The 26,351-nt window shown below is 40.7% G+C and overlaps 1 protein-coding gene across 3 annotated transcripts in view; it reads right to left on the reverse strand.

The window, feature by feature from the left end:
- SEMA3E (semaphorin 3E) overlaps positions 1-26,351 on the reverse strand; it is a 279,606-nt gene that overhangs the window by 21,502 nt on the left and 231,753 nt on the right. For all 3 annotated transcript variants that reach the window (XM_030561678.1, XM_030561491.1, XM_030561590.1), the window contains 7 exons: positions 19,167-19,286; positions 17,110-17,252; positions 14,993-15,107; positions 14,538-14,607; positions 13,412-13,556; positions 3,814-4,036; positions 1,349-1,440 (listed from right to left, as the gene is read on the reverse strand). In XM_030561678.1, coding sequence (XP_030417538.1) covers positions 1,349-1,440; positions 3,814-4,036; positions 13,412-13,556; positions 14,538-14,607; positions 14,993-15,107; positions 17,110-17,252; positions 19,167-19,286 — 908 coding nt within the window. The remainder of the gene's footprint in view (positions 1-1,348; positions 1,441-3,813; positions 4,037-13,411; positions 13,557-14,537; positions 14,608-14,992; positions 15,108-17,109; positions 17,253-19,166; positions 19,287-26,351) is intronic.

Here is a 26,351-nt window from a genome sequence, read left to right on the forward strand (position 1 = left end):
AAAATTTTGTATTACACCAAACTGGGAGGGGTTACAAGCACTTTGGAGGGCTGGATTAGAATCAGGGGCATCTCTAGACATTTCGCTGCCCCAAGCACGGCGTCATGCCGCGGGGGGCACTCTGCCAGTTGCCGATCCCGCGGCTCTGGTGGACCTCCCACAGGTGTGCCTGTGGAGGGTCCGCTGGTCCCGCGGCTTCGATGGACCCTCCGCAGGCATGCCACTGAAGGCGACCTGCCTGCCGCCCTCCCGGAGACCAGCAGAGCACCCCCCGTGGCATGCCGCCCCAAGCACGCGCCATCCCTGTAGCCGCTCCTGATTAGAATTATAAATGACCTTTATAATTTGGAGTTGATGAAATTCAATAATTCAATAAAGACAAGTTCAAGGTACTACACTTAGGAAGGAAAAATCAAAAGCACAAATACAAAATGAGTAATAACTGTCTAGGCAGTAGTACTGCAGAAAAAGATCTGAGAGTTATAGCGGATCACAAATTGAATATGAGGCAACAATGTGATGCAGCTGCTAAAAAGGCTAATATAATTCTGTGGTGTATTAACAGAAGTATCATATGTAAGACCCAAGAGGCAATTGCCCTCTCTACTTTCCTTTGGTGATGCCTCAGCTGGAGTACTGAGTCCAGTTTTGGGCATCACATTTTAAGAAAGATGTGGACAAACAGGAGAATCCAGAGAAGACCAACAAAAATGATAAGTGGTTTAGAAAACCTGATCTCTGAGGAAAGATTTTAAAAAAATGAGTAAGTTTAATCTTGAGAAAAGAAGACTGAAGGGGAATCTGATAACTACCTTCAAATATGTTAAGGGCTGTTATAAACAGCCCTTAATCAACTGATCTCCATGTTCACTGAAGATAGGACAAGAATCAGTTGGCTTAATCTGCAGCAAGGGAGATTTAGGTTAGATGTTAGGAAAAACTCTCTAACTATAAGGGCAGTTAGGTGCTGGAATAGGTACCAAGGGAGGCTGTGGAATCCAATCAATCAACAGAGGTTTTTAAGAACAGGTTGGACAAACACCTCTTAGGGATGGTCTAGTTTTACTTGGGCCTGCCTTCGCATGAGACAATGGACTAGATGACTTCTTTAGAACATTGCAGCTGTACATTTCTGTGATTTAAACCACAGAGTGAAATTCCTGACTTGTTTCAGCTCTTTCAACTAAACTTCTGTTTATAATGAAAATTTCCTGTGAAAAAACTAGAGTCTCATCAGAGAGTTTCACTGCACAGAGATATTGTATTTTCACTCATATTGATACACTATAGGCATTTTAATTTAAATTTGTGACAGTTGGATATATGTTTCTTACACAGGGCATTGTACCTTGAATACTTGCATCTCTTCAAGAATCACTTCTTCCATTGATTCTGTGTCCTGGTTGTAAATTGTAATGACTTTCAACACAATCCCATTATCTGGAAGCAAATAGAAAACACCCTAGAAGTCATAACATATAGTAATATTAATTTGTCAGTTGACAAAGATCAAAATAACTTCTTTAAACTGATATTGAATAAAACCCAACAAACTTGCAAATGTATTGCATATTATTAGTTTTTTTATTATCCACTTTTGTTTTGCATCTTGAACACAAAAATACATGTGACATCAAATCAGGAAGTGGAGGCCTAAATCTTCAAAGGTATTCAGGTGCCTAACTCCCACTGACTTCAGTAGGAGTTAGGTGCCAAAATATCTTTGAAGATTTGGACCTGAGATCTTTAAGGGTTAAGTCACTTGATCAAGGCCACCCAGCAAGTAAGAGCAGAGTCAGGAACACAGTTGAGGTTGCTCTGTCTCTTGGTTCCGTGGTCAATCCACTAGACAATACTGCCTCTCACTGCAGTTGTGTTACAATAAATTCACACAATGGAACAACTGTTAGTCTTCCTCTGCTTCATTTTCGTCTTGCTGCCCGTTATTAAAGATCCCTTATTTTCTTAAGGCTGAGAGTTTGTCATCATCAGCGGCAATTGCTGCTTCCTGTCTCCTGTTATTCTCACTCATCTCTGATTTACAGGAGAACAAAATTAACCAGAAAGGCACCAGGGGAAAAAAATTCAGGGAGAGATAAAACAGATGTACATAAAAAGGAACCATTTAAGTAGGCTCCAACACCTCTCCTCAAAGAAAAAATGGATCAAAGAGGTCCATTTTTTGAGGGAACAGTTAAAAAGAATTACTGTCCGGAGCTCAGATTTTCATAACTAAGTCCCTCTGTGAATCATGCTGACAAGCATGTTGTGGAACGTTATCCCTGAAGTTTAGACTTCCTCTTTGATAAGCCATTCAAACTACTCCATTCATAGTTAGACTTCATGAACACTACAGGTGTTGGATCCAGATAGAGGAAGACAGACCCTTTCCTGCAAAATAATACCAAGGGCACCCCTGAATTTTTTGCCAGAGTAAAGACTGCATGATTGTGATCAAAGTTGCTGAACCCAAGATTGCTAGGCTGGAAATTCTTGTCGCTGAAGAACAAATTATAAAGTGAAGAATAAGCTGCAGTTAGGCACCAGTCTTGCAGAGCACTTAAGCACATCTTTAACTATGGTGAGTGGCTCTGCTGGCTACATCTTTGTTTTTGCTTGATCAGGGACCTATTTGCTTTTCTGAGCATGCAAGTTTTACTATATATACACAAGTGTAGAGCATAAAATATACAGTCAACATTATGAAATCCAGCATAGAAGCATACATGACAAGGAACATGGCATGTGATTAATTTCACCACATATTGGAATCAAAATTTTAAAGTTTAGAAAACAGCATTAATTTAAAGCACGCCCTGCTATTCTGCAAATACACTTCTTTTGTAGCCTTTGAACAGTGAAACTTGCTTGCCATCTAAATTTCATGAGTTAAAAGATAGCTTGCACTAAATGCTTTTTTTTTTTTGGCAAACTGGCCATTACTGCCTGTGTCAAGTAATCCCTGTTGCTATGATGAAATTTAGAGGTATGAATCTTTAAATCATTTCCAGAACAGTTAGGCATTAAAGGATGTTACCATTCTGTAGGCCTGCCCAGACTTCAGAATATGAAAGCTTGTGACATATTTGACCTTTTTCAAAGTTTTCAAAGTTGTTTTATGGGTGCTAAAAAAAAAAGGTATTTTGAGAAATCAAAATGTATTAGGAATGTCTGAAAACTTAGTAAAACTCTCAAACTTTTGACAGCTTATTTTTGAATTGCTGGATGGAGCAACCCCTTCTTCCAATGCCAAGTTCCTGGTACTGCCTCACAGTGTAGGTCTAAAACCGGACTGTTTCTGTTTAATACCAGCCACCAGACTTGTGGTCCCCAGTCACAAAGCCAGCAGCTTGCACTGACTTCTTTGAAAATCAGACCATTTATTTTAATTTCTCCTAAATCTGGGTCTCAGGCATGGCACTGAACTGTGATCAGTGGGAGCTGCACTTTTGAAAATTCAGGTCCCTTTGCAGGAGCTGTATTTTAGGCTCCCATTCTTAAAAATCTAGGCCCCAGTTTTTAATCCTTCTTTTCCAGCCCCTTTTATTTTTATTTCTGCGACCGGTTTGCTCAATGACCTCGGATAAACTGCTGCGTCAGATTCTCCAGTGATGAAAGGGGGACTTCTAATCTTTCCTTGCATTTGGTGCTCTGCCGATAAAATGTGCTATGAAAATGTCGAGTATGATTATTTATTAGGATTGTGGTTTCACCTTGATGCCTATCAAACAGAAAGAGCTTAATCTTGGAGAGGTGTCATAGATTGGTTGAAATTGGCAGGAAAAAAGATAAGATGCCATCTTTTTTATTTACCTGTGCCAATAAACAAGACGTCGTATTGCCCATCTTCAGCTTCCACTCTATCCACCGCTATTTGTTTTAGGTTGTACTTGCCATCGGTTTTCACAAGTATTGGCCTTTTATGGACAGGTTTGATGGGCTGATACATCAGTGGATGGCTCCTTGCAAAGCGGACAGCTTCGTCAGGATAGTCTTTGGTGGTACCATACAGACCGCCATTGATTTTGCTGGCACACTGCAAAAACATGTGATAGATTGGTTATACGCATGGATATTTTTTAATGCTGGCATAGATGATATATGGTATAGGCCTCATTCTCAAGGATGCTGACTCTCCACAGCTCCCAGGAGAAGAGAAGGCATGGACGTTTCAGGGATTAGTGAATAAAGGGGGCATGAAAGAAGATGGAACTGCAGGTGGGCAAAGTCTGAGCAGTAGAGCAGTGAGTGACTAGCAATGAGAAGTAATCAGGGGCAAAGATCTGCAAGTGGGCAGAGTCTTTGCTCAAACAGAATTCTCCCTGAAGTCAATAGGAGTTTATTTAGTTCTTATTCAGGAAAAGGCATTCTGGTTTGGTACCAACTGTTTACAGAGGACCAGATTCTGCTTTTAATTGCAATGAGGGCTTGAATTTGACCACAGTATCTATCTATCTATCTATCTATCTATCTATCTATCTATCTATCTATCTATCTATCTATCTATCTATCTATCTACACACATGTAGCACACACATGCACACATGCACATAGATGTGTGTATAAATATGTGTGCATGCACACATACAGTCACATAAAGGAGTTTTCCAACCACTGTTAAGGCCTCTCATAATGTATTACAGAAATACATTAGCTCCAGGTCTCTAATACAGTAGAGCTGATCAGGTTTTTTTCAGATATAGGGAGGGGCGGCTCCAGGCACCAGCACGCCAAACGCGTGCTTGGGGTGACAAGCAGCAGGGGGCACTCTGCCGGTCGCCATGAGGGCGGCAGACAGGTTGCCTTCGGCAGCATGCTTGCAGAGGGTCCGCTGGTTCCGCAGCTTCGGCAGACCTCCCGCAGGCTGCTGCCAAATCCGTGGGACCGGGGACCTCCCGCAGGCAAGCCTGCCTGCCGTGCTTGGGGCAGCAAAATGCCTAGAGCTGCCCCTGGACATAGAATATGTCTACACAGCAAAAGCTAGGCACAGGCTAACCTACTTGGGCGAGCTTGATTCCAGCTAACAGGGGTAACAACAGCAGAAATAATGCAGCACAGGCTTCAGACTCTGCAGGCTAGTGAGCCGAATATATACCCAGGATCCATGCTGGGCTTCCACTGACTGTGCTGAGCTGTCTTCAATGCAGTTGTTACTGAGTTAGCTGGATTCAAACTAGCTCAGGCAGACTAGCCCATGCTCAGGTACACCCAGGGAGCTTTATTTTATTGGAAAAACAGCTTTTTTTTTGTAAAAAGATTTTTGATGAAAAATTTACGTCATCAACATTTTCAGTTTTTCACAAAAAGTGTAATGCCTCTTTTCCCCTCATTTTTTTTTGAAAAGGTTATCAGACTGGTTCTTGGCTTTTTTTCATTTTTCCTATTCAGTATAGCCAGCCACGTAAAATGAGCAAAACAGCAACATTTGGTATCAATCTATAGTTTATTTTACTTTGATTGCAGAATATACCATAATAGGAAATTAAGCACATTTAAAAAATGAATCCCACTACACCAGCAGTAATTCTTGATCTCAAGATGCTTAGTGGCATTGCATTTAATTCTCATTTCTACCTCATAATGACAGTATTATATATCACAGGTTAGCCTGAAATACCAATGTTTCCCTTGATCAGTCTACCATTTTGCAAAGCAAATACACGGTAAGTCAGTGATTGGAGCAAATTTACTGACTGGGTTAAATTTACTTATAGGGCTAAACGGTGGCATTATCCATAAAAGTTAATTTTTAAATATTATGTAAAGAATAGGATAATGTCCCCTAAGTTAACATAGATTCTTCATTTCAAATTTGCCTCATGATCTCTAATTGAAAGCTTTTATGAGCAAGCTGGAAATATTTCAGTAACATCCACTTCCTTCCAATCTCCGCGTGACCTTGTGGTTTTCAGATGCATTTCAAGCAAAGCCACAGTAGCAGGCTCTCCCTATTTAAATTGGATTTTCAATCAATAAAATGAAATAAAATCCTCTTAATGTTTACTGGAAATGGTCATTTTAAATTTGCAGCCAACTATAATTGACAATAACAAGCTCCTGCACTTGTCAAAGGGGGAGAAGTTTGTTTCCACTTTTGGGGGTTGGCTCCATGAATGCTCAGTGTTGACTTTGAAGTCATTGTCTAATCAGCCTAAGGATGGAGTTTCACCAGCTGTTTGTAATAAAAGGAAAAGGTTTGGGGTTTTCAGAGAAGCTGAACCTCCGCTTTCCCTGGACTGCACAGCATATCGAGTAGCATAGCCAAGTTCCATTGCAAAGTTCCAACTCAAGAGAGATTTAATAAAAACCATCCTTTGCAGGCTTTTATTTTTGAATTAAAAGCAATAAAGCACTCTAGAAAGGAATTGGTAGATGCAGCTGCCTCTAAAATTTCCCTTCAACACCATTTCTGAGGAAGCTGGTGTTGTTTTCAGAAGCATCACAGTAAAAATACAATAGATGTGACAACGGAGTAGTAGCCTGATCACACACGTGACCACAGTAATACTTCCATCAGACACAGACTGTAGAGTCTGCCAGAAGCAGTCTAGTTCTACCAAACATGTGAGCTCTGGGTTTGTGTGATTTAAAACTGCTCTTCTCCACCAATTTATAGACTCCACCTAGTCTCATCCGACAGCCAACATCAATAGAAGTTGATTCACAGAGGTGAGCAAGGTTTGTCACTTTCTTTTGTCACTGTTGCTCTCAGAATTAACTAAATATGGAGAAGGCATTAGGATCAATGCAACCAACATCCTTTCAAGAAGTGGCACCACCAACATGCCACTCCTGAGAGTCTGGTCCCCAGCTAAAACTCAGAGAGCCAGTGCCTGGTCCACGCAAAGGGCCCTTTGTGCTACTGGAGCAGCACTAAATGACCCTAATGCTGCCCTAAATCTCAGTCAAGGATGGCTGAATCTTCAGCTAGCATAAAGCGAGCATAGCCAGCTGATCCAGGTCCCATAACAGGTGTGAGCATAGGAAGGCAACGTGATCCAGTGAACTGGGACTCTGGGTTCAGGCTCTGCCATTCACGTGCTGGATGACCTTGACCTCTCTGTCCCTCTCTTTCTGCTCCCACCCTTTGTCTATCTTCTCTATTTAAACTGTTAGCTCTTAAAGTCCAGGGACTGACCCTTACTCTCTGTTTGCATAGTTTCTAACACAATGGAGTGACTCAGAGTCCCTGAGAAGATAGAGTCATTGATAGAAGAGTTCTAATGGAATTGAAATCTGTGCCTGAGTCAATGACAGATATATGGCATTGTTTCCTATCTCTATGGGAGTTCAGCAAGGCTGCATTATGTCACCATTGTTCAACATCAACATTAATTGGTTGATGGATAAGCTTGAGGAGGCAGCCATTTGTGGCAGTCACCTGAAGATCATTCTATTTTGAGATCTCGAATACACCAATGACATTGTCTTGTTCGCTCAGTTTAGTGAATTACTGCAGCTGATGTCCAATCTGGTAGAGCAAAAAGCACCACACTTTGGTCAAAACAGATAAAAACTAAGTCTCTGGCATCCTCCAGCTCTAGATTATAGCCAGCTCAGTATTAACTTGTCCAGATGGGATACTGAACAGCTGGAAACTGTCAAATACATGGGCAGAATCACAGACAGGGTTGGAGGGTGCTCAAAAGATGTGGACATACATAGAACAGCAGCTGCTGCCCTGTTTCAGGGCCTTCAGCTTGCTTTGTTTGCTGAGAAGCTGAGGATATATGGAACCAGAGTTATACCAACTTTATTGTATGGCAATGAAACATGCGCACTGAGGAAGGCTAAAGAACCCCAGACTGATATTTTTGATTCCCATCATCTTCTTCAGCTGCTCCATATCAAGTGGCAAGAGAAGATTAGAAATTAGGTTATTCAAAGTCAAACCCCTCCATCAGCATTGATTTGGTTTGGATGACTTTCTTAATGTAGGCATATTATTAGAACGGAAGACCAACAAATTCCAAAGCATGCATACCAAGGAATGCTGCTACATGTCCAACAATCACATGGGTGCCAAAAGCTTGGGTGGTGCGATAAGATTGCCAGAGATGGACATAAACTGAATATACAGCTAGACTACCCTAACCACCTTGCCAGAGACTGATCCAAGTGGCACTGAATCTGCAAATTGGCAATGTCCCCTTGGTGATGATAATGACAGCACAATGGGGCCCTGATCTTGGTTGGGGCCTCTAGGTGCCACGAAGAATAGGGGCATGATATGGGTGTCAAGTTGGAATGGCACAGCTCCTTCGCCTGTCTCCCCATCAACTAGGCTGAAGTTGGTTCCCAGTAGCTAAGTATTTAGCACAGTATTTTGTCCTTCTTACCAGAAAGTTCCATTTAATGGCTCAGTGCTAGTGACTTGCTCAGAAAAAAAGAAAACTCAGACATTCAGATTTGTTTAAAAAGATATCCTAATAGAAATGTAGAGATTAATGTGGAAATTCTCGTTCAGTTTTACTCAGTCCTTGCTCTGGGATATGAGGGTTTTACTCCATGAAAAAGGAATGAATACGGACTTGCAGAATAGTTGAGAAGAATCTAATCTTTGTAAAATAATCAACCATTCTGCAATCTGTTTATGGTGCATCCTCACTTCCTCTTATTTTATCAGATAAAATAACTGGCATAGCAGTCTCATGGAAAGTATTAAATTGGGAGATGATTACTTCAGTTTCCTTCCACCACCTGGCTGAAAATTAGGCATTTTACTTGCCAGTCTTTTTATCCTGACTCAACACCAATAGCTGAAGTTTGTCCCCATGTCAACAAAGAAACAAAATACCCTGTGACATCAAGATGGTCAAGATGGTATAAATCTCATTTACAATGTTCAAATCCCAGATAATCTCTTTAAGGGAACATATTCTGTTGTACTTTGGCTTGTGACTCTTATCCCCAAAAAAAGCTGCAGTAGCCAACAGTCATTTTTCAATGAGACCGGATGGTGAATTTGAAATTATACTGTAGGGAACGAAGCTGCATTGGTATGGACTAGATAATCTAATTGGCCTGTCTACCTCTCATTTCTGTGATTTAACGATTAATGGATTGCACACAGTTTATTTTTGCATATGATTGCTTTTAGCATAAAGCTTAATACTGGTTCAGATAGCAAAGCAAAAGCAATACCATGAATAATGAACCAGCAAACTGTTTACTCCACTGGTAAACTCAGGAGAACAAACCCTTAGCCAATTAGAAGATAAAAGGGCGACATTTCAAAGCAGCATGTGTGTTTTAGCTAAACACGTTACATATGTAAATGGGTCTCACACAGCCAAAAATCTGCATGAGGCTGACATTTTACAGGAAAGGCTTGTTGAGCCTAACAAAACTGGAGCTGGTAATATTACCTGGTATAGCTAATGAGTTACACAAGACAACTGTAGGGAAGGAGCCATATGGGGAGAGGAAAAAATCTGGGGTCTAATTCTCCCCTCATTCACACCAGCTTTACATGGTTCAATTCCATTGACTTCAACACAGTTACTCTTGATTTACACCAGAGGAAGTGAGAGGATAATCAGGCCTTCTTGACCCTGGGCCTGATCCTGTGAGGTGCTGATAAACTCTTGGGAGGTACTGTGTACCTTTGGCTACCATTGATATCCATGGAATGTGACCGTGCTGAGAACCTTTTTAAACGCTCCGAAACCCACCACCAAGAATAGTGGTGTTTAGATTCCATGGTGATGGGAGCCTTAGAGACATCGAAAATGAGAGACAGACAGACAGATAGAGGGCGCCTGAGAAAGGGATGCTGGTTCATGCTTGGGAAGAAGCATCATCATAAATATTCTTCCCCTCTTTCTATGCAAGGAATGTGTAAGTGATCCCCGTCACGAAGCTGGCAATACACCAGATAAAAACTTTTATATCACGCACAAACAACTGTGCAGATACCAGCTCCTGTATACTGGCAAAATATGCCATGGGAAAAAGGCCAGCTCTATTGAATTTGCAGAGTATGCCCCAGGGTTTCCTTTTCACTTAGTATGCACTTGGACTAAGATCTATTTCTGGGAGAAGTCATAACAAAGTCAAGAATGAAACACGTTTATATTCTTCTTGCAGCTCTGTTCTTTGCAAATTTGTAAAAAAAATCTTTATTTCTTTTCACCATGTTTGTAAAATTGGCAAATCATTGGAATAGTTTGAAAAATGGAATGGAAAGCAGGATGCTCAGAAGAAGGGATAGAAAGTGGGAACTGGTTCAGATCAAAGCCATCCATCCATCTGTAGGGTCCTGGCATCATAGTACATAGCCATACATATTAAGGCCAGAAGTGGTGTCTAGTCTGGTTTGACCTTCTGCATAACAGAAGCTCTGGAATTTCACCCCGGTAATCTCTGCATCAAAAATAAATTCTGGTTGAGCTACAGCATATCTTTTGGAAAGACACCCAATCCTGATTTAAAAACTTAAATTGATGGAGAATCCACCACATCCCTAGGTAAATAGTTCCAATGATTAATTACCCTTACTGTTAAAAATCTGCACCTTATTTCTAGTCTGAGCATTGACCTATATTATGGAATCAAGAACCATTTGATCCTTTGAGCAAAACCTGCATCAAATTGAATGAGAACTTTGAAGTAAGGTTCAAAACAGTGGATTAACTTTTCTTGATTTAACATTTTATATAGCCTAGATAATTCTACTACAATGTGGATGCACAACTGGTTGGAAAACTATACTCAGAGTAGTTATCAGCGGTTCACAGTCAATATGGAAGGGCGTATTGAGTGAGGTCACTCATGGATCTGACCAGCCTCTGCTTCAATTAAAAGCAGCAAAGAATCCTGTGGCACCTTATAGACTAACAGACGTTTTGGAGCATGAGCTTTCGTGGGTGAATACCCACTTCCTCAGATGCATGTAATGGAAATATCCAGGGGCAGGTATATATATGTGTGCTAGCAAGCAAGCTAGAGATAACGCGGTCAGTTCAATCAGGGAGGATGAGGCCCTGTTCTAGCAGTTGAAGTGTGAAAACCAAGAGAGGAGAAACTGGTTCTGTAATTGGCAAGCCATTCACAGTCTTTGTTCAATCCTGAGCTGATGGTGTCAAATTTGCAGATGAACTGAAGCTCAGCAGTTTCTCTTTGAAGTCTGGTCCTGAAGTTTTTTTGCTGCAGGATGGCCACCTTAAGGTCTGCTATAGTGTGGCCAGGGAGGTTGAAGTGCTCTCCTACAGGTTTTTGTATATTGCCATTCCTAATGTCTGATTTGTGTCCATTTATCCTTTTCCGTAGAGACTGTCCAGTTTGGCCGATGTACATAGCAGAGGGGCATTGCTGGCATATGATGGCATATATTACATTGGTGGATGTGCAGGTGAATGACCTAACCAGGACCTAACCAGATCAGCCACACCATCACTGGTTCATTCACCTGCACATCCACCAATGTAATATATGCCATCATATGCCAGCAATGCCCCTCTGCTATGTACATCGGCCAAACTGGACAGTCTCTACGGAAAAGGATAAATGGACACAAATCAGACATTAGGAATGGCAATATACAAAAACCTGTAGGAGAGCACTTCAACCTCCCTGGCCACACTATAGCAGACCTTAAGGTGGCCATCCTGCAGCAAAAAAACTTCAGGACCAGACTTCAAAGAGAAACTGCTGAGCTTCAGTTCATCTGCAAATTTGACACCATCAGCTCAGGATTGAACAAAGACTGTGAATGGCTTGCCAATTACAGAACCAGTTTCTCCTCTCTTGGTTTTCACACCTCAACTGCTAGAACAGGGCCTCATCCTCCCTGATTGAACTGACCGCGTTATCTCTAGCTTGCTTGCTAGCACACATATATATACCTGCCCCTGGATATTTCCATTACATGCATCTGAGGAAGTGGGTATTCACCCACGAAAGCTCATGCTCCAAAACGTCTGTTAGTCTATAAGGTGCCACAGGATTCTTTGCTGCTTTTACAGATCCAGACTAACACGGCTACCCTCTGATGCTTCAATTAAATATCTTCATAATTATTTGGAAAATGGCATAGAGAGTATGCTTATAAAGTTTGCAGATGGTACCAAGGAGGGATTGTAAGTGGTTTGGAAAACAAGATTAGAATTCAAAATGATCTTGACAAAGTGGAGAAATGTTCTGAATTAAATAGGAGGAAATTCAATAAGGACAAATGCAAAGTACACTTAGGAAGGAATAATCAATTGTACAAATAAAAAATTGGAAATGACTGCCTAGGAAGGAGTACTGCAGAAAAGGATTTGAGGTTATAGTGGATCACAAACTATATATGAGCAAACAATGTAAAACTGTTGCAAAAAAAGCAAACATAATTCTGGGATGTATTAGCAGGTCAGTTTTAAGCAAGAAACAAGAATTAATTATTTCATTCTACTCAGCACTAATAAGGCCTCAGCTGGAGTACTGTGTCCAGTTCTGAGCATCACACTTCAGGAAAGATGTGGACAAATTAGAGAGTCCAGAGGAGAGCAACAAAAATGATTAAAGGTCTAGAAAACATGACCTGTGAGGAAAGATTGAAACAATTGGATTTGTTTAATCTGGAAAAGTGAAGACTGAGGGGGACACAATATTAATGGGCTTAAATTGCAACAAAAGAGATTTAGGTTCAACATTGGGAAACGTTTCTTAATTGTTAGAGTAGTTAAGCACTGGAACAAATTACTTGGGAGGCTGAGGAATATCCATCATTGGAGGTTTTTAAGAACAGGTTAGACAAACACCTCTCAGGGACTGTCTAGATAATATTGAGTCCTGCCTCAGTACATGGGACTGGACTAGGTGACCTATCAAGCCCCTTTCAGTCCTGCTTTGAGCAGGTCGTTGGACTAGATGAATTCCTGAGGTCCCTTCCAACCCTGATATTCTATGATTCAGTCCTACATTTCTATACTTTTTTTGTGCTAACATTTTCCTATTCCACTGCATATCCTGGTCCTGGCAGGGACCAGTAAAGAGGTCGTGAAATACCTTGAGAACTCCTGGTTTTATGCTATTTCCAAACTAGTAAAAACAGAAAACATTGGAGATATTGCAAAAAAGTCAATTACCACTTCCATTTATTTTTTGCCCCCAAACCGCCAAAACATGTAATCGTTGTAGACAGAGTCACGAGGTGATAACTAGGGTCTAACCCAAAGCCCTTTGAGTACCTCAGGATCTAATTCTCATTGTTTTATTTTGAGTAAAATATATTGTTGATTGTCTTAACAATGTATTGCTAGAGTCATTACATCCATTTTCAATGGCATCATATTGATATCAAATACTCATGATCACAATTCTGGACATTATGATATTTGTCCATCATGACCTGTTTATTTTATTTGCTTCCCAACTTGAATTAGACTGACATCACAATAGAAAATAGGGTTTCTCTTGGACCTACCGAACCAGGCCTGGGGTAAGGTACTTTTCCTTCATACAGAGACCAATGGTATTCAGGTCCTTCTTTATGAGCATAAGGTCCATTGAAGGCTGCTCGGATGCTAGCTATATGATAGACACATATAGCATATCCTCTAAAAATATTGCTGTAAAATAAAAATCAAAGATGTTAAAGCAAAGATTGTAACTGTAGTGTACAGTTTAGTGGTTGAATTAATGATACTAATAGAACTTATTACATAAATGTAATACCCTGTGAATGCATTAATAATGAGTACTCATGAAATCTAGATTTAGCAAGATATTTTAACAATATGTCTAAGTTTAAATATGTGATTGGTCCCATTGAGTTTAATGGGACAGATTACCTTACCTCAGATACTAACATGGCCTCCATCATTACCATAGTAGCTTGATGCTTCACAATTTTTAATGTATTTAGTCTCCCAACACCTCTTTGAGGTAGAGAAGTGCTATTATCTCTGTTTTATAGATGCAAAATTAGGTCATGGAGATAAGTGACTTGCTCAAAGTCCCACAAGAAGTCCGTGGAAGAACAGGGAACTGAACCTCAGTTTCCCACCTTCTAGACTAGGGCCCCTAAACTCTAGACCCTCCTTCTACTCATAGACTTTCTCTATTCATTTGTATAACTTCTTGCTGAATCAGGATATATGGGAATGATACACCGCCACATAAAGTCAATCTAAGTCCTTCTATTGACTTCAGTGGACAATAGATTAGGCTGGGGTCGGCAACCTTTGGCATACAGCCAATCAGGGTAATCTGCTGGAGGGCTATGAGACATCTTGTTTATGTTGACTATCCGCAGGTACGGCCCCCCGCAGCTTCCAGTGGCCGGGTACAAACCACGGCCACTGGGAGCTGCAGGAGACCATGCCTGAGGACCGTCAATGTAAACAAAATGTCTCATGGCCCACCAGTGGATTATCCTGACGAGCCAAAGGTTTCTGACCTCTGGATTAGGCTCTAAGTGAAGCAGAATTAAATTGATCAGTTATACAATGTGTATCAGCTATACGATATTTATCACACAACTGACATCTTCCTTAATTATAGACTGGTCAAATATGCCTCTATTATCGTCGTATTTCCTAGCTGGTTACCTTGTAGTGTTAAAGAGTCCAAATATCACTGGATTTTTGTTATCCCGAGTTTGTAGCAAAAACACATCCTCTGTAAAAATGAAAATACAATGTTATTTATAACTCACCTACTTTTCCCAGTCCCAAAGGACATAGAGTTGACTGCTTGTTAACAGTGTAAAGTTATTTCTCAGTACACACAACTTAATTTCACACAGCTTTTAAAAACATGATATAAATAAATACAAGTGTAATGGAAGATAGCTTACTCTGTAAATCCATTTGATATATTATAATATATATTGAAACATAAGGAACATATGTATAGAAATATATGGAATATATATATTTGTTGTAATTCAAAGATTAGTAGTCACTTCCTGTTAATGTCCTACATTGAGGGTTAAAAGGGATTAGCAGGGAAATTCACATTCTGTACAGTGTGGTGTAACTTTATTTCTGTCCAAGATGTTTACCTAATTCATCGAAATGCGTATTGATTCCATTCATTCCTGGTACAGAGCAGATCAGTCTGGTTTTGAGGAAAGTGCTCCATTTATTCACCAACATTCGCTGTCCTCCCATATCATTCTGTGTGGAGAGAGAAACAAATAATAAATGTAATTTAGAGGAATACTCTATGTTGACTTGAGCTTTCATCATGCCTTTCAATGTCTGAAGCATACAATTTCAAACCACATTTCTATTATTCCACTTGTAATTATTGTTTTGGGGCCAGTCTCTAGTAAAACTGTAGAGATTTATTCAATTTCTCATTAAAAGCTGTGGGTTTGTAAGAATTTTTAATTAAATACCAGGGCTGCTACTAGTTTTACCTGTCCAGCTGTTGTAAACCCTTCACATTTATTTCTACAGTCTGTTAACTCAATAGTCCAAACATTTTAGTTGACCGTATATTTTTATATGAACTGAGTGCAGCGCTGGATCAACAGACTTGGAGACAGAAGCCCCAAATCTGTCTGTGGAACAGGTACAGACAGGGCTAATTCACTGCAACCTTCCACACAGTCTGCAAATATGTCCCAAGACCTATATCGGGGAGCTCCCAGAAATTTCCCATCAATCCCAGTCAAACTATCCTCACTGCGGCTGCTGGCCTCAGTGCCTCACGTGCCAGACACTCAGACCCCATCTTCCCACCTGGCCTGCCCAGGTGCAGTGTCATTTCTCAACCTTGAGAGGGGACATGGGCTTCTGGATGCCAAGCATTGGTGATGTTGAGAATCTGGGTTTCAGTCTGATACCATTCCTATTTAGGATGTTTCATATACTTGACTCTCTTTTAACTAGGAGCTCCATAAGAAATTTTAACAAGCTGTTTGTTGGAGGCTAAGTGTAACATCCTGTGTCTTCTGCTAAGAAAGTAGTTTTGCAGGTTGTTCCATTTGTACATCTCTGTACATCCATCAGTCTTCCTTTAGTTATGAAGAATGAATGTGGCTGCCTTCAAAGGCAGACTAGACACTGGGAAATCTGCAGTCTATTCCTGGCTCTGCTACTGACTTGCTGCATGACCTTGGCAAATCATTTCACCTCTTTTCCTCATTATCCTCATCTGTAAAATGGGCATTATGCTGCTTACTAGCTCACAGTGGTATTGCAAGGATTAATTAGTTCATATTTAAAAGGTGCTCGCCACATGTAAGACTGGATCTATTGTGATCTGGCTCATTTTTGGTCTCGGGGGAGATAGCTCAGTGGTTTGAGCATTGGCCTACTAAACACAAGGTTGTGAGCTCAATCTATGAGGAGACCATCAGGGGCAAAAATCTGTTTGGGGATTGGCCCTGCTTTGAGCAGGGCGTTGGACTAGATGACCTCCGAAGGTCCCTTCAACCCAGATATTCTATGATTTTTGCTATTCGTACAAAGAGGCTAGAACCAGCTGCAAACAAGCAGCAGAATATTCCAATCTAAGGACAGCTCCTTGTTGGTATCCACAGGGAGCCCTGTGAATACTGTTCCTCCAATCCCTGGTGTAGGTGGCACACTGGGGCCAGGAAGGTATGTGCTGGGCGCATGTGGCTGAGCTCCCATATCCTACCATGTATGTAGGGACCATAAAGCATTGTGTTACTTAGAATGGCCTGGCAGCAGCTGTAAGTGGCTTTGGGGCTGGAGCCAACCCCTCACACAGCCAGTTATTCATCCTCCACCCCTTGTTCCAAGGAGAGCTCTGATGCAGGTTAGAATCTGGCTGGGGAAATGCTGTGCGAGCATTGAGTGCTAAGTATCATTATTATTTCCAAACTGTTACTTAAATGCAAAAGAACCTGAGATGGGCTTAAACCACAAAACTTGGATCCATGTCTGGATGTTGAACATCCTCACTAAAGAGTTCAATAGTGTTTGGATGTGGAGTTTCAGCTTCCAGCCCAAATGTGGGTTAGGATTTTGAATTTCCCAAAATTTGGAGGATGGTTAGATGCGGGATTTTTGTTCAGACCCATCTGACGCCTTTCCCCTCCACCCCCAATACTAACTGATGGTACATTTGGAGGTGGGAGAATGTATGAAAAAGTGAGCACACAGTAAGTTTTTCTAATAGACGATCAGGACAAAAGAATCTCACCGCACACACTCGTCCAACTCTGGCATAAATGGCATGAGCGCCTGTTTCTGCCTCTAACGCTTTTTCAGTAAAGAAGAAATAGACTTTGTTATCATCCCGGTCTTCATTGTCGGGAATCATGTATGAGCCAACAAACTTTGGTTCTTTAAAAAAGAAGGAAATAAAAAGGAGTTGGCTCAAGTTTATTAAAACATCATAAATATTTTAAAAATCAATTAACCATTTTAATAGAGAAAAGGAAAATGTGATTAAGGAAGCAGAGATTTTCCAGGGAAAGATCTACCATTCTGGGGGAGGAAACAGAGTAGAAACCTATTTTATTTGGGTGGGTACCTACTGAACATGTGGAAAACATTAGCTTCCAAAATATTTTTATAGCTCCAATTCGCATATCAATATGCTTTTGTATATGTTCAAGGAAAAGATCTTTCCTGCCCTGTTCTCTGGGGCTTTTACATTTTAGCTTAAATTAGGCTGAAACCTGGCACTGAGTTTATGTAGCAATCTCTGGCCACATACAAAACAAGCCTAGGAATACCAATTTTGGCTTCAGACAAAGTGCTGTTTATCACTGAGATAAAGGACCAGCTCTGTTCAGCTAGAAGGAGCTGGGTGCACCTTTGTTAGGAAACGGTAACCACGTGGAACTTTTTTGGTTTGGGTTTTCATTACTAAACTGAAATTTGGGTTTACACATGTTGTGAACCTTTAACACAAACCTAGGCAGAGTTCTGAGTTATTCCTTTTCATCCCAAGTCATTCTGGGAAAGCATTTACAGCTTTCTTCAAAAGCAGGAACTGCAATCATTCCATTGACATGACCTCTTAAGGAGCTTAGGACCTGACATGATATCATTATAGGATGCTTTTTTAATGTAAACATTTCATATACTTCTGCTTTGATATTCTGGAGCCATATGTTGCTGTCATTGAGGACTAAGCTGAGGATAATCACACTGTAAAAATCGTGGAAATTAAAAAACAAAACTGTAACCATACCACCATGATACCTAATTTTAAACAAACAGAGAACATCTCTTAGAGATAAGATCAATTTTGCCTATGTATTGAGTATCTTTTTAATTATCAAACTTTTAAATTATCTTGAACATCATTTATATCAGGAGTTCTCAAACTGGGGATCAGGACCCCTCAAGGGGTAACATGGCTATTACATGGGAGATCATAAGCTGTCAGCCTCCACCCCAAACCTCACTTTGCCTCCAGTATTTATAATGGTGTTCAATATATAAAAAAGTGTTTTTAATTTATTAGGGAGGGTCACACTCAGAGGCTTGCTATATGAAAGGGGTCACCAGTAAAAAGTTTGAAAACCACTGATTCATATAGTACTTGCCATTGCAGTATTCAAGTCCGCGATTCAGCAAACTACTCAGGCATGTATTTAGTCTCATTGGAGTCAAGAGATTGAAACACTTGCTCAAAGTTAAGTACATATATAAGTGGTTTGGTGAAATGAGGCCTCGTATCTAGGTTGAAATCCCAACTCGCTAAGTAAATGGCAAAACTCCCATTGATTTCAGTGGGACAAGGATTTCACTTAGCATCTGAAAAAATCACCACTTTCAAGATGCCTCCAATCTACAATCACATTTTAAAGCCAATGAGTCAAATTCACTTGCACTGGCACAAATAGATCCAAACTGCACTTCCTTGCACTAACCTTCCTCTTTGTTCCCCAGGTCTGAGGGCCACTGGAAAAACCTCTGTCCTCTCTCAGGCTTAAGGTGGAGGCTCCTTAGCTGCTGCACTGAATCAGCACATCTAACCTCCCTAAGCATGCACTCTTCATAGGTGACCTACCAGTTGTGGAATCACATTGTCCACTGCTGTCTGCAAGCCTGTGTTGGTGCACTCTTTCAACCCCTTGGGAGAACCTTGTGCAGAAAGGAGCCCTCTCTAAAATTCTGTGCTGGATCCAGGGTAAATCTGGCTCATGACATTGTAGTTCTCATTTCTGATAAACAACAGATCTCCAAAGAAGATTTCCCTAACTTTATAAAGAAGAGGGGCCTTGTATCTTTCACTTTCTGTACCTTTCAATAAACGTTCATCATCAGGTTCAGTTCGAATATGTGGCATACGACCCATAGTACGTAAGACAGCAGCATCTCTCCCCCAGTAGTCATTGTAGAGCCCAGCAAACAGCTCACCCCCTGCGGACCAGACATATTAGTAAACAAGTTAGGGCAATACTGTACTTACTAGGTACTCTGGAAGTGGTGATGAAAAAAAACACGATAGATACAACTTGTTAATATTCTCTACAACTTTAGCCAAGAAATTGAGTCAGCCATTGAGTATGTGAGGTTGTGTATGAACTGAGAACATTAGGAAAAAAGCCAACCCATGGGAATGTTTAACGGATGCTGGCCTGTGGCACAATTTTACCCCAAAGCCATAATTTCAAGACATAGGAAAGTTGTAGTTAATACTTTGGACAAGACTGTGGTGTTAGAAGCCTGCTGGAAGCCAGCCTAGCTTTTGGAAGGTAGCGAGGAATTCTGTTTTCTCCAACATAGTGCAGGCTTCTCTTTTGTGAGAAAAACATTTTGTTAAAAACTGAAAAAACCTCAGGATTAAAAATACCTGATGGGTTTAAATTACAGAAGAAAAAATTTCCATGCTGTCTATGTCTATACTGAGAGTCTAATACATTATATTCATTAGTAAGATTAGCAAAACCAAAAGTTCCACCAGATTCACCCTTCCTCATGACACAGAACTCTTAAGCTACAATAAATAAGGAAGAGAAACTGGGTAAACTATTTGGGGTAGGAACTCTGTTTTTGTTCTGTGTTTGTACAGCACCTAGCACAATGGGATCCTGGTCTGTGACTGGAGCTCTGAGGTAGTATTGTAATACAAATGATAAATAAGAGAGAATAGCATGCTATAGATGGTACTTTTTTATAAGGTGAAATTTCCTATCTAAAAACAAATTGTGCTCCTCAAAAGGTACCTACACTTAATGGATCTAGGGCCTCATTCATGTCTTATTGAAGTTGATGAAAAGAGTCTTATTGACTTCAGTCCTTTAGAAAAGAAGGATGTTCTTGTGATTATGACATAGGACTAGGATCGGGAGATCTGGGTTTAATTCCCGATTCTACTACAGCCTCTCTGTGTGTCCTTTCACTTAATCTGCCTCAGTGCCCCATTTGTACAATGGAGATGTTAATGTTTCTATCTCCCAGCCACTGTCTGTCTTGTCAATTTAGACTAGTGGTGGGCATCCCTGCGGCCCGCCGCTTGCCACAGCTCCCATTGGCTGGGAATGGCAAACTGCAGCCACTGGCAGCTGCGGGGGGCCATGCCTGCAGATGGTCACCATCAAAAAATGTTGCATGGCCTGAAATCAGATTACCATGATGGGCTGCATGCGGCCTGCGGGCCGCAGGTTTCCCACCACTGATTTAGACTAAAAGGTCTTCACGGCAGGGTCTGTCTTACTCTGTGTTGTATAGTGCTGAGAAGAATGGGACTCTCATTTCAGATGCAGCCGCCAGGCATTACATAATACACAGATAATATATAATTACAATAATAAATTTATAATAATAACTCTGATTCTGAGATACTGTGACTTCACTGGGAGTTGAGGCTTCAGTATCAGAGACTAATAAAATGCTTTACCTTATTGTAATCCTATTTCTTGTTCATGGTTGTTTATACCAACTATATTTCCAAGGAAAATGGCATTAAACTTTTCATTTGCATGCAGAATGTTATTTTAGAACAGTACTACCCAATGGAAAGACTAAGGTGGGGGAGTCCAGTGGTAGGATATTTTCTGAAAGACAGCTGTGAACAGAAATGGGGCCAGATTTTTCAGAAGTGCCCAGCGTGGTGAGTGCTGATCACTTTTGAAAATCTGTCCATAAGAGACTTAATGAGAACAGCTAGGTTCTGCTCACTTTGAAAAATCCAGCCCTTCTCTAGGTTCCTAAATGGAAGCTGAGCTGTTTTGAAAACTTTGTCCCTTATGTTTTTAGCCCATAGATTTCTACTTAATAACTACTAGTATATTAAAATGTAGCAGATTGTCTTTTTCTAAAAGAAAACATATGCAAACATAAACTTGATTTCAAAGTTTTATAAGAGGTCAATATCCACCTCTTAATAAATAAATAATAGTCATAGTCGACATAAGAGAGTCAAGTTGTTTCCATGTGTGAGGGATCCGCAGATGTGTCCACATGTCTGGCAGACGTGGCCACATGGTTTTTGCCACAGCCTGCTTTCTTCACTTATGCTTCTCTTTGGCTTTTTCTGTTCAGCTGTTCTCAATGACTTTAACTTCAGACCAACAGGTCTGCCACAATCCTGATCTTCCACCAGCAGCAGCTTCCCATGTGTTTGGGTCGGCGTGGCCAGTTTTTAGGGGGGCTTTGAGAGTGTTATTCCATTGTTTTCACTGGCCTCTTAGCATATGTATTCCCATTTTCAACTTTCCATAAAATATGGCTTTGGGGAGTCACATATTACCCATATGTAGAAGGTGACCAGTCCAATGAAGTTGCAAGGATTAGCGATTCAACACTAGTCAGGCAGCACTGGACCAGACTTCAGTGTTTGATAACCTCTCCATCCATTTGCTGTTACAGATGAGATGCAGATAGCACATATTAAAATCCTCAAGTTACATCAAGTGCCTGTTTTAGGGTGTTTTAATAATATACCACTTATGAATCTGAGATTACATTAGCATTTGGTTAGGTTTCATTAAAAAGTAACTTGTTATGACCACTAGATGGCAGACTTACATTATAAAATAAAACAGCTGCCACAAACTATACAAACAGATGGAAGTAAATTATTTCCAGTTCCAAGCTAATCTGTGTGGAGATTTCAGTAACATCATTTCTTGCTCCCTAATCAAAATAAACGTACTAATCAATAACATTTGCTAGTGATTATGGACTTTAATGAAAGCACAAATTCTGCTTGCACATCCCCCGATAGGTGGGGATTTTGTTTCTGTTAAGAGTTATATGAGAACTTAATGGTACCATAAGTCGAAATAATGATTCTGAAAAGTTTACAGCAGACTGGCAGCTGGGACTGGTTCAGAGACCACAGCTTATTCAGAACTGAGGGCAGTTTTCCCCTAGGCTTCTCTTCATCAAGAATGGGTATTACCTTATAACATAAACTTTGTCACCATCATGTAACATATCAGCAAGTGAAATTAAAAAAACCCAACAACCCAGTGGTGCTAAGACAGTAGAGCTTGCCAGTGTCTGAATAATATTCAAAACATTCTTTGCAACATGTTAATGAACTACACAATCCATACATCACCCTTTCAAAAATTCCATCTGACAAATCACAGGCTGCTTCATAGCAGTAAAACTGGAAATTTATAATTCAAAACATGATGCTTCTCTGCTTTGAACAAGTTGATTAGCAGTACAGTTAAAACATGGAAAATACCATCAGCTGGAAGATGGATGCAAATAAGCATTTGCTGTACGTCTTTTTACCATTGTATTATTTGTATTGCAATAGCACCTAGAAGCCCCATGGACCAAACTTCCATTATAGTAGGTGCCAGACATACACAGAAATGATATACAGCCTCTGGCCTAAAAAACTAACAATCTAAGTATAAGACAGTAGCTATCAGGGGAAGTACAAGGGAACAATGAGATTATGCTACGGTCAGCACGACAGGCAGTGGTCTCAGCATAAGAACTTTAACTTGATGCTGCAAACTTTTACCTTTTTGGTATTTGGGGATTTTCTATTTTCTCTCTTGTCCCACAATAGACTTTGGATCAAGCCTTTAAAATCATATTATGGCACCAAAATAAATGGTCAGGTTTTCATATGTACAAAATGCCCTCAGAAAATAGATTTAGGTACTGACCTGACGAATCCCAGTTTGAAAATTATGGCACAAATTTCTACTTTTTTTATCCCCCTGTTGTGAAGATTCCGCTATCACAGTGCATATTAATGGAGTGCTCGCCTATCTGTATCTCAGAGTTTTATATGGCCACCCAACTCCATTGTATGTGAGCACCTTCCATGTAAAATCAATAGCAAATTCTCTACTGGACTTAGAATCATAGATTCCAAAGCCAGAAGGGATCAGTATCGTAATCCAGTCTGACCTTTTGTTTAAAACAGGGCATAGAACTTCCCCAAAATAATTCCCAGATCACATATTTTAGAAAAATATCGAATCTTGATTTAAAAACTGCTAGTGATGAAAAATCCACCACTACCTTTGGTAAATTATTCCAACAGCTAATTACCCTCACTGTTAAAGATTTACTTCCTATTTCCCATCTGAATTTTTCTAGTTTCAGCTTCCAGACACTGAATAACGTTATACCTTTCTCTGCTAGCCTGAAGAGCCCACTATGAAATATTTGTTCCTCATGCAGCTACTTATAGACTGTGATCAAGTCACCCCTTAACCTTCACTTTGTTATGCTAAATAGATTGAGCTCCTAGATTCTACCCCTGTAACACATGGAGCTCTTCTCTGAGCCCTCTCCAATTTATCAACATCCTTCTTGAATTGTGGACACCAGAACTGGACACAGTAGTGATCGCACCAGTGCCAAATACGGAGGTAAAATAATCCTACTCAAGATTCCCCATTTATGTATCCTAAAATCACATTAGCCCTTTTGGTCACAGCGTTGCACTGGGCGCTCATGTTCAGCTGATTATCCACCATGAACCTCACATATTTTTTCAGAGTCGCTGCTTCCCAGGATGGAGTCCCCCATTCTGCAAGTATGGCCTACATTCTTTGTTCCTACATGTATTCATTTACATTCAGCTGTGTTAAAACACTTCTTGTTTTCTTGCACCCAGCTTACCAACTGATCCAGATCTCTCAGTACCAGTGACTTGTCCTCTTCACTACTTACCATTCCCCCAATTTTTATGTCATCTGCAAACTTTATCAGTGATGATTTTATTTTTTCTTCTAGGTCATAGATATAAATGTTAAATAGCATAGGGCCAAGAACCAGTCCCTGCGGTCTCCCACTAGAAACACATCTGCTTGATGATGATTCCCCATTTACAATTACATTTTGAAGCCTATCAGTTGGTCAGCTTTTAATCGGTTTTCCCATTTTAATTTTATATAGTTCTAGTTATTTAATCAAAACATTGTGCAGTACCAGGTCAAACTATTCAGTGACTGTCATTTTTCCTTTTTCTAGGTAAAATCTCTGCTTGGGGTAGGATTTGTGTTTTGAGAGAGAGAAAAAGAGAGAAAGAGGTTTTATTAATTAAAGAACTGTTATCACTGCCTGCCTTCCAGACAAAAAAATGGATCCAAGCCTGAAGCCTTTCCTTAGCTGAAGTCAATTCGGCAGATTTTGCTCAATAGGTTAGAACATTCCTCCCACATCCCATGAAGTTCAAAGAAAGGTGACCATCAAAGTTTAAGTGAGAGCACAAAAGACAATTCCATGTTTCTCTTTTCTAGAAAAAAAAGAATTCAAGAAAATGAAATGCACACTGTCCCTCCAAAATCAAACAAAAAAATCCCGCAAAACAAAACTTACCCAAATGCAACTTTAAGGTTATACAGAATGAATCACAGATGTCTGAAAATGCTGATAAATCTCCAGAGTTAATAATCCCTACTGTCATTTTGCGCTTATAATAAGTAGAAGTTTCCATTCTTATTTTTCAGTTAAGAATGTAGATTAATATATTCCCTGTTTATGTTACAGGATTTATATAACTGAAATATACAGGAGATGCAGGATGGTTGTTCCTTCTGTAACCCTAACTTAAAAGTTTCTTATGGTTTTCTGATTTTGCTCTCCTCCTTCCTTACTAACAACATTCAGCTCTTTTAGGACCTGGTACAAAGGCCACTGAAGTCAATGGCAGATTTTGCATTGTTTTTGGATAAGGCTATACAGAGTTTTTCTTTTGTAGATCTCAAAGTGTTTTACAAAGGAAGGTAAGTATCATCAGGCATCCCATTTCAAACTGGAGGACAAAGAGTTACTTGCTCGTAGTTGCCACTAAATCAGGGAAGAACCCAAAATAGAACTTCAGACTCCCAGGTTAGTGCCCCGTCCACTGTCTTTCTGTAAATTTGCACAAACATAGTGTTTTTGTAAGCACAGTGATTATATAAAGTAGGGAACAGATTAAACAAATACATCTCTTCTCTCTTGAATATTTGCTTGTCTAATAGCTCAAACTAGTCACATGCAGCTCTTCAGAAGTTAATATGTGGCTCCTTGTATAGGCACCGACTTCGGGGCTGGAGCTGCAGGCGCCAACTATCCAGTGTGCCAAGGGGTGCTCACTGCTTAACCCCCAGGTCTGCCATAGGCCCTGCACCCTGTCCACCCCCTTCCTGTCCAGGGCTGCCCAGAGGATTCAGGGGGCCTGGGGCAAAGCAATTATGGGGGCCCCTTCCACAAAAAAAAGTTGCAATACCATAGAATACCATATTCTTGTGGGGGCCCCTGCAGGGCCTGGGGCAAATTGCCCCACTTGTCCCCCCAAGGCAGCCCTGTTCCTGCCCCCTCCCCTGCCATGCCCTTGCTCCCTCTCTCCCCACCCCCCAAGCCTCCTGCATGCCATGAAACAGCTGATCAAGAGGTGCGGGGAAGGAGGGGGAGGCACTGGGAACTGGGGTGGAGGGGAAGATGATGGGGAGGCTGCTGATGTATTACTGTGGCTCTTTGGCAATGTACATTGGTAAATTCTGGATCCATCTCAGGCTCAGGTTGGCCACCCCTGGCTCAAACTATTGATTCCATAGCAAGAAGATTCATCAGAAAAATCAGGGAAAAGCAATAGGAGCTTGGATTAGTGGACTGTGATAGCTGGCTTCACAAGGAAAACATTTCAAAATATGTTAACACTGATGCAACTCACAGATTCATAGATTAAAATGCCAGAAGAACCACTGTGATTATCTAGTCCAGAGATCGGCAAACCTTTGGCACACTAAGCGGTCGCCAGCACATCCCTTGGCCCAAGCCACTTCCCACAGCCCTCATTGTCCTGGATCGGCGAATTGTGGCCAGTGGGAGCAGCGATCAGCCATACCTGTGGACACTGCAGGTAAACAAACAGTCCCGGCCCACAAGCAGATTTCCCTGACGTGCTGTGTGCCAAAGGTTGCTGATCCCTGATCTAGTCTGAACTCCTGTATAACACTTCCCTGGACCCCTTGAATTAATTACTATTTGATCCTCGTATTATCAATTACCAGGCAG

The sequence above is a fragment of the Gopherus evgoodei genome, chromosome 1 (assembly GCF_007399415.2).
Source record: "Gopherus evgoodei ecotype Sinaloan lineage chromosome 1, rGopEvg1_v1.p, whole genome shotgun sequence".
In the NCBI taxonomy this organism is placed as follows: domain Eukaryota; kingdom Metazoa; phylum Chordata; order Testudines; family Testudinidae; genus Gopherus; species Gopherus evgoodei.